This window comes from Bos taurus, chromosome 3 (assembly GCF_002263795.3).
Source record: "Bos taurus isolate L1 Dominette 01449 registration number 42190680 breed Hereford chromosome 3, ARS-UCD2.0, whole genome shotgun sequence".
In the NCBI taxonomy this organism is placed as follows: Eukaryota; Metazoa; Chordata; class Mammalia; order Artiodactyla; family Bovidae; genus Bos; species Bos taurus.
In genome coordinates, this window is record NC_037330.1 from 81,923,515 (window position 1) to 81,937,303 (window position 13,789).

The 13,789-nt window shown below is 41.9% G+C and overlaps 1 protein-coding gene across 2 annotated transcripts in view; it reads right to left on the reverse strand.

Moving 5' to 3' along the window:
• PGM1 (phosphoglucomutase 1) overlaps nucleotides 1-13,789 on the reverse strand; it is a 65,713-nt gene that overhangs the window by 11,021 nt on the left and 40,903 nt on the right. For both annotated transcript variants that reach the window (XM_005204516.4, NM_001076903.1), the window contains 1 exon segment: nucleotides 9,638-9,753. In XM_005204516.4, coding sequence (XP_005204573.2) covers nucleotides 9,638-9,753 — 116 coding nt within the window.

The window sequence follows — 13,789 nt, forward strand, 5'->3', positions numbered from 1 at the left end:
TCTGAATAGGATTCAATACAATCCCTCTAATAATGTTTTGCATATGATCATGCCTTGAATTCTTCATGTGCCTCTCTGTCCTTCTTGACTTCTCACTGGGTCTTATTTTCCTTAGAATTATGAGAGTAGCACAATGATGGCAATGAGGCATGAAGCAAGTTTGTTTCCTTCCTCTCTTCATTCTTTTAGACCCAGCTCAAATATCTTCTCCAATCTAGCTCCCAGCTTCCCTAGGCGGTTATGACCTACTTGCTACCCACTCCAGTACTCTTGCCTGGAAAATCCCATGGACGGAGGAGCCTGGTAGGCTGCAGTCCATGGGGTCGAGAAGAGCGAGTCAGACATGACTGAGCGACTTCACTTTCACTTTTCACTTTCATGCATTGGAGAAGGAAATGGCAATCCACTCCAGTGTTCTTGCCTGGAGAATCCCAGGGATGGGGGAGCCTGGTGGGCTGCCCTCTATGGGGTTGCACAGGGTCAGACACGACTGAGGTGATTTAGCAGCAGCAGCAGCAGCTCTTCTTATATAACAAGATTGCTTAAACCTGTGGTGCAGCACCATGCTTGCTCCTTAAGCCTCAGTAATTCATTTATGAGCATTTCACACCTCAACCATGTATTTCTCGGAGGCATCTCTTATTTACCCTTACATGGAATATATTAAATAACAGATTGTGAAGGAGCACATGAATTAATTAATCAATTAATTAATCTACTGCAACATCTTCTCTCTTTTTTGGTTCATAAAAATACACAATTTTTTCCTCCCCAAAAGAGTCTTTCTAAGACACCACTTTTAGAGACAGTGGTTCTCAAAACCTGTATGCTGGCAAAACTACAGATATTAAGTAATACTTTTAGCACATTAAACAAGAAAGTTACAAATGTTTACCTAATTTTATTAGCTATGGACTTTTATTTGCCTTTACTGCTCTTTCAAGCAACAGAGAGTTGGCTCTCTGGCTTCTACAGCTTTTGCAGATGATGATATGCTTTGGCAACAGTTTACCCTCAGCAGTAAGATCCTGGCAGCTACTTCTGTATATGAGATTCATGACAGAAGTGTATAGCTTGGAATTATTTGTCTGTGAGCCCCTAAGTTTGTTTTTCTTTATTCTGTCCTTCCTTCCTTTTTGTTTTCTTTTTCTATTTTGGGGGGAGGGGGAGACTCGCTGAAAGCATAGTGGGCAGTATTCCTTTGTGCTTTTCCTGTTCTAAGAATTAGCTTTTTGTGTAGACATGAAAATAAAATCTAAAAATCTTACCCAACTTTAACCAAGTTACTCGGAGATAACTAAATCACACACCTAATGTTTTTAAACAAAATATCTGCCTTGTATAACATAAATAAATATTATCTTCCATTTACACAATCTCCAGTCTCTTTTGAAAATTCTCATTAATCTCACTAATCACCTTGGATATATAAAAATGCTGGGTACCTCTGACTAATACTTAAGAAGTCTGGGTAAATTTCATTTTCTTTAGAGTTCTAATGAATGATGACAGTTACTAGTGAAAAAAAGGCAATGGTGTGTAGATGTGTTTCTCAAGCTACTATTGTTTTTGCAGGTGTGGCAGTTTTGGGTCAGTGAAAAATGCTTTATATTTAAGAATCAGAAAACCTGAATCTGAAACTTACTTATAAGCTGCTTGAATTTGGACAAATCACGTAACTTTTCTGAGCCTCATTTCTGAGCCTCATACAGTTCCTTCAACTGTAAAATGGGAGTAATGCCACCTTTCTCACACAATTTTAAGACTCTTCTGTGAGAGAGGATGAAAATCTTTTATAAACTGTTAAGTACCATGCAAAGCAGGCAAATTCTTTACTGTCTGCGCCACCAGGGAAGCCCGAGTACCATATAACAGTTGAAACCAATATAAGGTACCATTATGAATAAGGGAAAAATAAACTTTTAGGGAAAATTAATACTCTCTACTATCTCATTAAGCTTTCAAAAATAATGTCCCTTAACTATACATACTGGGGAAGAAAAGGAATATAACCTAATATGCTCTTTTTTTCTGTGCAATGGGATTACAGTGTTTTTCTCTTCTTCCCCAATTTTCCTATTATATGAATTACTGGTATCATTTTTTAATTTAAAAAAAGAAGACGCCAAGCCCACTTAAGTATAAGGAAGGGGAGACACTATCAGCAAGCACCGCTAGTCCTAACTGCAAGCTTTGCTTCAGGTCTCTTCAAACTTGGTCCAGTTCAGGGACCAGCTAAGCCCGTGGGGATTCTGCCCTTTCAGCATCTTCAAACACCTGTCACTCGACTTTGGCCTAATCAGCACCTTGTGATATGTATAAACTCTGCTCAGTCAGAGCACACTCTGGGTCCTAGCCAAGAAAAATGTCAACCTTTGCTGAGGGAGCCAAGCGCCAACAGTTCAGGGCTTAGGTTTCATTTACCGATACGAACACCTCAGGAGAGCCCAGGCTCCTGCTGTTGCCAGGCCACGGTCTGTGGATCAGCCATGACAGCTGAAAAAGAGCTCCACAGAGTTCTCTGGAAACCTGAGCATCTGCCTGTCTCTTTCTCTGACCATCTCTATTTCTCCTTCCATCTCCTAAACATGCTGTTTTCTCTGCCTGGAAATTTCTGCCCCACATATAACTATTAGCCTGGCTAACATCTGTAACTACTTTCGACTTCCGTCTTATCCAGGGTGCCTTCCTTGTTATCCTCCGTGTTTACCTCTGTTCTATCGCACCCTGTCTGTTCTTACCCCACCCTACACTATGAGTTGTACCCGGTTCATGCTTGGTGTGCAGTCAGCTCTCAGGAAGGGTTTGCCCAAAGAACAACCAGACCCCAGCTGACTGACCGGTGCTCCAGCAGACCTGCTCTGTTCTCTTTGGCTTCTACTGCACAGATGACTTCCCTCTGAAAGGGCAGGAAAGCGCCTCAGAAAACCTTTTCCACACTACTCCCGCCTTCAAGGGGAAGCTCCCCCTTGGCAACCCTCAAACTTTCCATTTAGCTATTTATCCTGCACTGCCTCATCACTGCCCCTAGAATTTCTGTTTCCTTTGGAGGAAATTGGTAAGTACTTGACAGGCAGAAAATGTGTCTTAACCCAAACTCCATTTTACACTCAACAAGTATGAGTCAGTGTCTACCATGTTCTAAGGATATGAGAAAACACTGAGATGAGTGAGACACGTTCCTTGCCCTCACAGATGAGCAAGATGGAGAGCTAGACATGCAGGTAACAGTTTAACAGAGTTAGTTATAATTAGGGTATCAGCCCAGTGCGGTTGGGAATAGTCTGTCTAGGAAATTCCCAGAGACAGGATGTTCTAACCTTCCTGTGGGGAGATTTACCTACAGGAAAATGTACTCGAAGGTATGTAAATTAGAACAGGCAGAGAACTAGATAGAAAAACCTAATCCCCTCACCACAAAACCAGGTTAGGTGCCCTGAGTATACAGTCCCTGGCACATTCTGTACTTCAGATTCTATTGCTTTGCACCTTGAGATAACCTGGCCAGGGTCTGACTTCCTTCCTCAAATGTGGCATCCGTGGAGCCCTCCACAGGGAAGCTGTGCTTACCACTGTGTTCCCAGAACCTAATTCAGTATCTGGGACAGAGCCAAAGCTCAACAAACATTTGAGGAATGAGCTGATGAAGTATAAATATGAAGAGTTTTTCATAAGAAATTAAAATTAAAGGAAATTTGCAAAGCATGAATGCTGTACTTCTTTAAGAGACCACTCCCATATAATATATATCATCTCTAGAACATTTTCAAGATGAGATGGGAGAAAAATATTGCTAACCTCTAGACTGGGCCAGATCAGAATTTACTGGCCTATTTCCATATGATACCAAGTTACTCCTCAACCTGGTTTCCTATCCCTCTATTCCATGCCCTCTCCCTCCTTTTCCCAAGGAAGAATTTCAAAAGCAGTGACATTCTAGTTTATTCAGTGACTTCACGTTTCTTCCCGTTTTCCCAAGAATTCAAGATTTCCCTCTACCATTGTGTATAAACATGTGCATCATCACCCACAATTCAGGAGGAAAATAACTGTACCATGAGGTCAACCAAAAATAGGAAGTTCACCCTGTCCCGTTCTGGTACCATAACAAAAACACCTTCATCCCTGGCATTTGTGACACTGATGAGTGTCATAGCCTTGGTGGCCACACTAATCACGTGAGACAGTCGCTGTTTCTCCACCATGAACAGACTACCATGTACTTGGTAAGAGTAATCTTACAGCTTGTGCATTTAAATGCTAGTGATTTATTTTATTTGATGAGCCAGTTCTTGTGAAGTCTGACTCTTTTGCACCTCTTTGCAAGTAAATTTCTCCTTTTCTTTTATAAAAGGTCATCTTGTCTTGCAAAGACCGTGGGTCCTCAGCTCTGTACTATGGAGTAGAGTGGTGCTGAGTCCCAGCAAGAGTCCCAGATTCTGCCAGAGGTGAGTGTCTAAGCAGAAGAGCACCAACTAGACACTCATGACTCCATCAAAACACAGGAAACTACACTGCATAATGTTTAAAGTCCTTTCCTTTCCTACACCAGGGCTCTGGTTTGTGTGAATGGGGGGTGCCAAGTGAATAGTGTGTTCTCTCATTCATTCAACAAGTGTTTGCTGAACACCTATTATATTCTGGGATTTATACCAGGCTCTGAGGATATGGTGGAGAACAAGACAAATATGACTCCTGTCCTCATGGAGCTTACAGTATAGTGGAACCAACAGACATTAATTGAATAATTGTAAATACTTGTAAAATTACAGCTGTACTATGTTCAAGGAAGGAGAGGTGTGTGGTGCTGTGAGATCTAATAATAAGGGGATTTGACCCACTCTGGAAAGTTAGGGAGGCTTTCCTGAGAAATTACCTCTACTCTAACTTAGAAAAACACATAAATAAATGACCTGGCACTCAATTAAGCTATAGAATTCACATACTTCAAAGCTTGTAGGATCACTAATGTCCATCCTGAGACACTCTGTAAAGGAACTGTTGGAAACATTTGCCAACAAGGGACATAGCAGGTGGAATCTAACTCCTCTCTAAACAAGTAGATCAGAAGTTCAGTTAAGTAAGTTCAGCTGCGCTCACTCAGCAGTGGTGATCCATGGCTATGAGCCTGGCTTTGTAAATGTTTTTCTCATAAATATTATGGAACAATTGTCTTTTTTTCAAAGAGAGAGAGAACAAGTTTGTGGATTTTTCTCAGGATGAATCCTTTCTTTTGATATAAAAGATATCAAAGGGAAGATAAAACCATGGTTGGCACTTAGTATTTGATGATGGGTTAATAAATAAATAAATAAGAACAAGCCTTAACAAGGAATAATTTAAAGTCTAATGCCTGGGTTCAAAGAAATCAGTTCCACAAATGTAATCTGGGGACTCTTCTTTGCAAATGCTACTGAGTAGAAACTTAAAGGGGTATAATTATCTACAACATTAAATGAGCTAAACAGTGTTATGAAATGTCCAAAAAGCTAACATAAATGAAAGTCATATCAAGAAATGTACAGGGTCCAGTTCTCTAGAAATAGTCATCCATCTACTCTCTACTTGTCAAGTCAGCCCTGGAGGATTTGGGCTCAGTTCTAGACATGATCTTCTATGAGGGGCACTGGTGAATGGGGAAACATTCAGAAACCAGTGGTAGGTATATCAACAATATGAAGTGAGGGATGACTGGAGGACTAGGCATGGGTGGTCGGGAAAAGAGAGGACCTGAGAACTGCCCTCCGGTATCTGAAGGCCTGTCACGCGAGGCAGGAGCAGCCTGTGCACCCTGTCTTCAATCCTGTTCCCAGCCAGGCAACACCTAGATGGTGACTTGGCCCTAGGACTCTGATTCGCCTTGCCCAATGCTATCCACATGGGTCTGAGGGGCAATGTGTTACTAAACATACCACAAAAAAGAGATATTGCAGTTAACAATGTTTACATAAAACCGTGCAAACTGGATTCCTTATGGCAGAATGTTTTGGAATCTTCAAATGATAATATCATCATGAATGTCCAAGACAGAGAGGTGTATTCCAAGTTTTCTGATCTTCATGGAACTAGTATCTTTCCACACATCCAAACACACAGGAAGACCTTGTTCTAGACTTTTCTCTTTTCATTAGGCTCAGCACTGGAATAGGTACATGGAGTCAGGAAACCAAAGGTTTAGACACGGTACCTGCCTTCAGTGACAGCTTCACCCATAGGGAAGAATGACTGATCCCAACCTGCACTGGATAACACTGAGGGGATTTCACAGGCAGAGACCACCTCACAGGTCCAGTGGGTAGTCATCTGGCATCCCGTGGAGTAATACGGCACCATCCATATTTTATGAGGTAGGACAGAACTAAGCAGTAGCCTTGATATCTCTGACCAAAGACCTAGACCTTGGGAAATCATGTAGCCTTTTTTGTAGACATTGTTCAACCTCCAAACTCATTCTTGCTGCTGCTGCTAAGTCACTTCAGTCGTGTCTGACTCTGTGGGACCCCATAGACGGCAGCCCACTAGGCTCCTCTGTCCCTGGGATTCTCCAGACAAGAACACTGGAGTGGGTTGCCATTTCCTTCTCTAATGCATGAAAGTGAAAAGTGAAAGTGAAGTCGCTCAGCCGTGTCCGACTCTCAGCGACCCCATGGACTGCAGCCTACCAGGTTCCTCCATCCATGGGATTTTTCAGGCAAGAGTACTGGAGTGGGGTGCCATTGCCTTCTCCGAAACTTATTCTTAATACCCTCCAATTCCATAAGCCAATTCATTACCAAGAAGTAACATCACTTCCTCAAGGGTATTAAATCACTTAGAATTTTGTCACTGGGCATCTCAAATTTATTAGTTCATTCTGCCCACCCCTTTTATACAGTTCATGAGGTTCTCATGGCAAGTATACTGGGGTGGTTTGCCATTTCCTCCTCCAGCAGATGCTGAAGAGATCAAGAAGAGATGGAAAGAATACCTGGAAGAACTGTATAAAAAAGATTTTAATGAACCAGATTACTAAGATGGTGTGGTTAGTCACCCAGAGCCAGACATTCTGAAGTGTGAAGTCAAGTGGGCCTTAAGAAGCACTACTGTTAATAAAGCTAGTGGATGTGATGAAATTCCAACAGAACTATTCAAATCCCTAAAAGAGGATGCCATAAAGATTTTGCATTCATTATGTCAGCAAATCAGGAAGATCCAGCAGAGGCCACAGGACTGAAAAAGGTCAATTCTCATCCCAGTTCCCAAGAAAGGTAGTACCAAAGAGTGTGCTAACCATTGAACAATTGCACTCATCTCCCATGCTAGTAAGGTCATGCTTAAAATCTTGCATGCTAGGCTTCAGCATTATGTGAACCAAGAACTTCCAGATGTACAAGCTGGGTTTAGAAAAGAAAGAGGAACTAGAGATCAAATTGCTAACATTTGAGGGATTATATAGAAAAAGCAAGGGAATTTCAGAAAAACATCTATCTCTGTTTCACTGACTACAATAAAGCTTTTGACTCTGTAGATCATGACAGACTGTGGAAAGCTCTTTTAGAGATGATAATATCAGACCATCTTACCTGTCTCCTGAGAAACCTGTATGTGGGTCAAGAAGCAACAGTTAGAACCCTGTACGGAACAACTGATTGGTTCAAGATTGAGAAAGGAGTACGACAGGGCTGTCTGCTGTCACCTGTTTGTTTAACCTATACACTGAGCACATCATAAGAAATGCCAGGCAGGATGAGTTCCAGGCTGGAATCAAGATAGGTGGGAGAAACATCAACAACCTCAGATATGCGGATGATACCACTCTAAAGGCAGACAGCTAAGAGGAAACTAAACAGCCTCTTGATGAGGGTGAAGGAGAAGAGTCAAAGAGCCAGCTTAAGACTAAATATTAAAAAATCTACAGCCGTGGCATCCAGGCCCATTACTGCATGGCAAATAGAAGGGGCAAAGGTGGAAGTAGTGACAGATTTCCTCTTCTTGGGCTCCAAAATCACTGCTGACAGTGACTGCAACCATGAAATCAGAAGCTGTTTGTTTCTTGGCAGGAAAGCGATGACAAACCTAGACAGTGTGTTGAAAAGCAGAGACATTACTCTGCCAGCAAATGTCTGTTTAGTCAAGGCTATGGTCTTCCCAGTACTCATGTATGGTTGTGAGAGCTGAATAAGGCAGAATGCCAAAGAATTGATGCCTTTGAACTAAGGTGCTGGAGAAGACTCCTGAAAGTCCTTGGGACAGCAAGGAGATCAAACCAGTCAATCTTAAGGGAGATCAACACTGAATATTCACTGGAAGGACTGATGCTGAAGCTGAAGCTCTAGTATTTTGGTCATCTGATGCAAACAGACAACTCATTGAAAAAGTCCCTGATGTTGGGAAAGATCAAGGGCAGAAGGAGAAGAGGGTGTCAGAGAATGAGATGGCTGGATGGTATCACCAATGCAATGAACATGAACTTGGGCAAACTCTGGGAGATGGTGAGGGACAGGGAAGCCTAGCATCCTGCAGTCCATGGGGTCACAAAGAGTCGGACACGACCGGGTGACTGAACAACAACAACATCTACCCCATCCTAGGATTTATAGGAAAAGAAATCAGCCTTTTATTCTGTTTAACCAGCATGAATTGCAACTCAATGGCAAGGCTGATAGATTTTGAATTTTTCTTTGACAAAGGGTGGAAGAAGAGTACTGAGGATCAAGAAGATTGGTTCTTTTACTTCAAAATATTGGGTAGAGGCAATAGGAGGAGAGGAAATATGGCCACTGAAGTACTTTGCAACCTGGCTGCTGGAGACCACCCTGGGGAAAGGGCCACAAGCCTGAATGAATGTTTAGAAAAGAGAGAGACTGATGTAGGATGGGGTCATTGGGAAGGTCATGGAAGTGGGACTTCAAGTCCGTACTGGAAAGGCATAGAAAAGGAGGGAAAGCATGTGTTGTATGGCAGAAACCAATACAACATTGAAAGCAATTACCCTTTAATTAAAAATAAATTAAACTTTTAAAAACTTACAAAGAAGAAGGGAGAACATGGAAAGTGGGGTCTAAGGATCGTGGGACATCCCCTAAGCATACCATGTTCTTCTCTTTCATTGCACCACAATTCACATATAGAGCTTCATGGCCAATTTCTTGATTACCTAGCAACTCAGTTCCACCCTAATGGTCTCCCTCCACATAACCTTAATAAATTACAACCTGTTGCTACAGAAAACATATGCCTATTAAAGAAGAAGATTTAACACTGTGGTGAAAACGTCTCTTAAATAAAAACGAAAAACTGACTCACTCCACCATATTTCTTCCTAGAAATAAAAACATTTATAAAGGTTTCCTTGACCACTAAGGGGAGAAAAATGTGTTTATCATTCTGTTTAATCCCCACAGACTCAATGGCCACGCTGCCCAAACTTCCTGCCTTGGTAGATGTGATCCTCCGAAAGTAAAATTAACCTTCCCCGGTGGAACGTGCTCGCTGCTTTTTCAAATGTGTACACTCCATCAGGGTTGTTATAAATAAGCTGTATCTTGATTTAGGACATATCAGCTACCGTTGCTATTTCAGTGCTGCTTTAGCAGTCTAAGCTTTCACTGCAAGTAGCATTTACAGGGAAAAAAACAGCTCAAGGCTGCATACTTACCAGTCCCGAAGCTCTCCTCCCCACAAAGGGACAGTTTGCTTGCATCCATCAGATTCCCAAAAAACTTCCAGCCAGTTGGGGTCTCATACAAAGCGATCTTTGTAGCATTAGCCACCCTTCAAAGGCATGAAATCAAAGTTACATCACAGCAGGACTGCTAGGGTAGCCATGTGAGGGATGGAAAATAGCAACCGTTATTGTAATCAAGGGTTCCCACTTAGCATTGCTCAGAGGTACACATAATTCTAAGATTGGTGGAAAATCGTATGAAAAAACTCATGCACAATGGGCTATTATATGTGGAGTCAGAGGAGGGGGAGCAGAGTACGAAGAAAGAATTAATTCAGGTCACTGAATTTAATATTTTAGAAGAAGTAACAGTGGCAAAATGGACAAAACTGTTTGGGGGGCTATTTAAACCCATGTGTTTTGGATACAGACAGCATTTATAACCATTCCATAATGAACAAAACAATGATGTTTCGATGCACCTATAATTATAGAGCCAGAAGATATTGGGTCTGGAAGGTCAGTATTTCACAGAGAAAGAAACAGGACCCAGAATGTTACGTGACTCAGTCCAAGGTCACACAGCCAGGATGACCACTGCCTGCGATCTGGTCAGTGCTCCTTTCATTCCCTGGAAGGCCCCGCGAGGACAGGGCCCGGGGGCTCCTGTCAGCTCTAGCTGCATCCACACCAATCCGTGGTCCCCTGTCCCCTGCAACACATCTTTTACTTCTCCCTATATTATCCTTACTCTATCTGAAACTTTTGAGGGACTCTTTTTTTAGATTCCTTTCCCTTTGAACAGGAAGAGTTACCTACATTTCATTCACCTTTTTAGTGAGATTTGCTTCCCAAAATGCTTATCACTAGCAAAACAATATCATATTTCAATTCTAATATTTGAGGAAAATTAAATTATGATTTTTAAAACTGTGAAAATAAAATAAAGTTTCTTTCTGGGTAATGAAGTATTTTCCATTGTGATTCTATATGTGGATTATCACATATAATCCACATAAATTGGAATTAGACTATTTTTGGATTACACAGAAGCTATTTCAGGACCTGATCAGTCTAATGGACAATAGTGTGGCCACAAACCAGCTCACAGCTTTGGAGGGAGGATGTGGAGGCAGAAGGACCAGGGTCTAATTCTAGCTCTGATGTAGCTGTGGAGTCCTGGGAACGGCTGCTAACTACTCTTCTGGCTGACAGATGAATGGATAAAGAAGATGTGGTACAAATACCATATAAATGGAATATTGCTGCTGCTAAGTCGCTTCAGTCGTGTCCGACTCTGTGCGACCCCATAGACGGCAGCCCACCAGGCTCCCCTGTCCCTGGGATTCTCCAGGCAGGAACACTGGAGTGAGTTGCCATTTCCTTCTCCAATGCATGAAAGTGAAAAGTGAAAGTGAAGTCGCTCAGTCATGTCCGACTCTTAGCGACCCCATGGACTGCAGACCACCAGGCTCCTCCATACATGAGATTTTCCAGGCAAGATTACTGGAGTGGGGTGCCATTGCCTTCTCCGAAATGGAATATTACTCAGCCATAAAAAAGAACAAAATAATGCCATTTGCAGTAATATGGATGGACCTAGAGATAGCCATACTGAGCAAAGTAAGTCAGCCAGAGAAATACAAATATCATATGATATCACTTACATGTGGAATCGTAAAAAAAAAAATGGTACAAATGAACTTATTTACAAAATAGAAATAGAGTCACAGATGGGAAAACAAACTTATGGTTACCAAGGGGGAAAAGAGTTGGGGAGGGATAAATTGGGAGATTGGAACTGACATATACACACTGCTGCTGCTGCTAAGTCACTTCAGTCGTGTCCGACTCTGTGCGACCCCATAGACAGCCCACCAGGCTCCATCCCTGGGATTCTCTAGGCAAGAACACTGGAGTGGGTTGCCATTTCCTTCTCCAATGCATGAAAGTGAAAAGTGAAAGTGAAGTCGCTCAGCCGTGTCCGACTCTTAGCGACCCCATGGACTTCAGCCCACCAGGCTCCTCTGTCCAAGGGATTTTCCAGGCAAGAGTACTGGAGTGGGGTGCCATTGCCTTCTCCGATATAGATACTACTATATATAAAATAGATAACTCATAAGGACTTACTGTATAGTACAGAGAATTCTCCTCAATACTCTGTGATGACCTTTATGGGAAAAGAATCTAAAAAAGACTGGCTATATCTAATTATAGCTGATTCACTTTGCTGTAAAGCAGAAACTAACACAATAATGTAAATCAACTATACTCCAAAACGAGTAAAAAAATAAAATAAGGACTGCTATGAGGATCAATTGAGACAGTGGATGTAAAAAAAAAAGTGTCAACTACAAATTACTATATGATATTAGTCATTACTTTCTTAGCTGAAGTGAAGTCAGCACTAGTTCTATAACACACACACACACACACACACACACACACACACACACACACCAGAAAACTACTGCACTGCACATCCCAGTGTTTGGGAGCAAAGGTTCTGGGTTCAAATCCTGCTCTATCATTTACTAGCTGGGTCACCTTGGGCAAATTATTTAACTTCTTTTTCCTTTTGTTTTCCCATCTGTAAAGAGGAGTTAAATACAGTATTTACTTCATGGAGCCAATCTGAGAATTAAATGACTTAAAATATATGCTTAGTGTCTAGCATAAGGTAATGTTTAGTGAGCAATAGTTATGATTATAAGAACCAAGTACATACATTCTTCTTCCTCCCTAGCCTCAGCCTTTCATTCATTCACTTGTTCTTCACCCATTCATCCAGGAACTATTTATTGGACACCTAACATGATGTTATGACCAACCTAGATAGCATATTCAAAAGCAGAGACATTACTTTGCCAAAAAAGGTTCGTCTAGCCAAGGCTATGGTTTTTCCTGTGGTCATGTATGGATGTGAGAGTCGGACTGTGAAGAAGGCTGAGCACTGAAGAATTGATGCTTTTGAACTGTGGTGTTGGAGAAGACTCTTGAGAGTCCCTTGGACTGCAAGGAGATCCAACCAGTCCATTCTGAAGGAGATCAGCCCTGGGATTTCTTTGGAAGGAATGATGCTAAAGCTGAAACTCCAGTACTTTGGCCACCTCATGTGAAGAGTTGACTCATTGGAAAAGACTCTGATGCTAGGAGGGATTAGGGGCAAGAGGAGAAGGGGACGACAGAGGATGAGATGGCTGGATGGCATCACTGACTCGATGGACGTGAGTCTGAGTGAACTCCGGGAGTTGGTGATGGACAGGGAGGACTGGCATGCTGCGATTCATGGGGTCACAAAGAGTCGGACACGACTGAGCGACTGATCTGATCTGAACATGATGTAGTCAACATCTCTGCTTTGTGCTCATTTATGACTTCCATTTTTCAGATGTTTTAAATGTGATCTCATAAGCTAACCTAAAGCCTTTTCAAATGAGATGATATACAATAAATAAACAAGCAAGTCAAAGATACCAACTGTTTACTGTCACTGGGTTCCTTGTTTCTCCAAAACTGAATGTATTTTTTAAACTATTTTAGCTTTATGTTTATTCAGATTTTGAATAAATGAACATTTATTATGCTTGTGTGTATGGGCATCTGATGGGGGCTGGATGGGGAATATTTTTTTAAAAGTTCTGTTGAAATACTGATCTTACATCAGTCTTTCATCCCTACTCTGTGCACACTGCCCAGAGAAAGTGAGTCTCTAGAATGATGTCTTGACTACAGCAGAAGTGCCATCCATTCATTTATTCATTAACATTCAATCATTCATTTTTTAAAATGAGGCGTGTGTGTGTGTGTGTGTGTGTGTGTGTGTGTACCAGGCACGCCGTGATCAGTCAGAGTTTAGCACAGTGACAAGGACGTTCTTTTCTCTGTATTAGTTTCGAGTTCAACAGGGCAGATAGTCAAGTAAACAGAGTATCAGCACACAGCGTGAGAAGAGCCAGGATGGGAGAGACGCAGAGTGCTAAAGCAGCACAGTGGGGCACATCCAATCCAGAAAAAAGGACACCATTCCTTCATAAAGAAAACCCTTAGATAACACACTATGTATGCATCAGATGTCTGAACTGAAAGGGGAGGAAGGGTGCTCCTGGCGCTATGAGGGCCTGCTTGGGAAGCAAGGGAGTG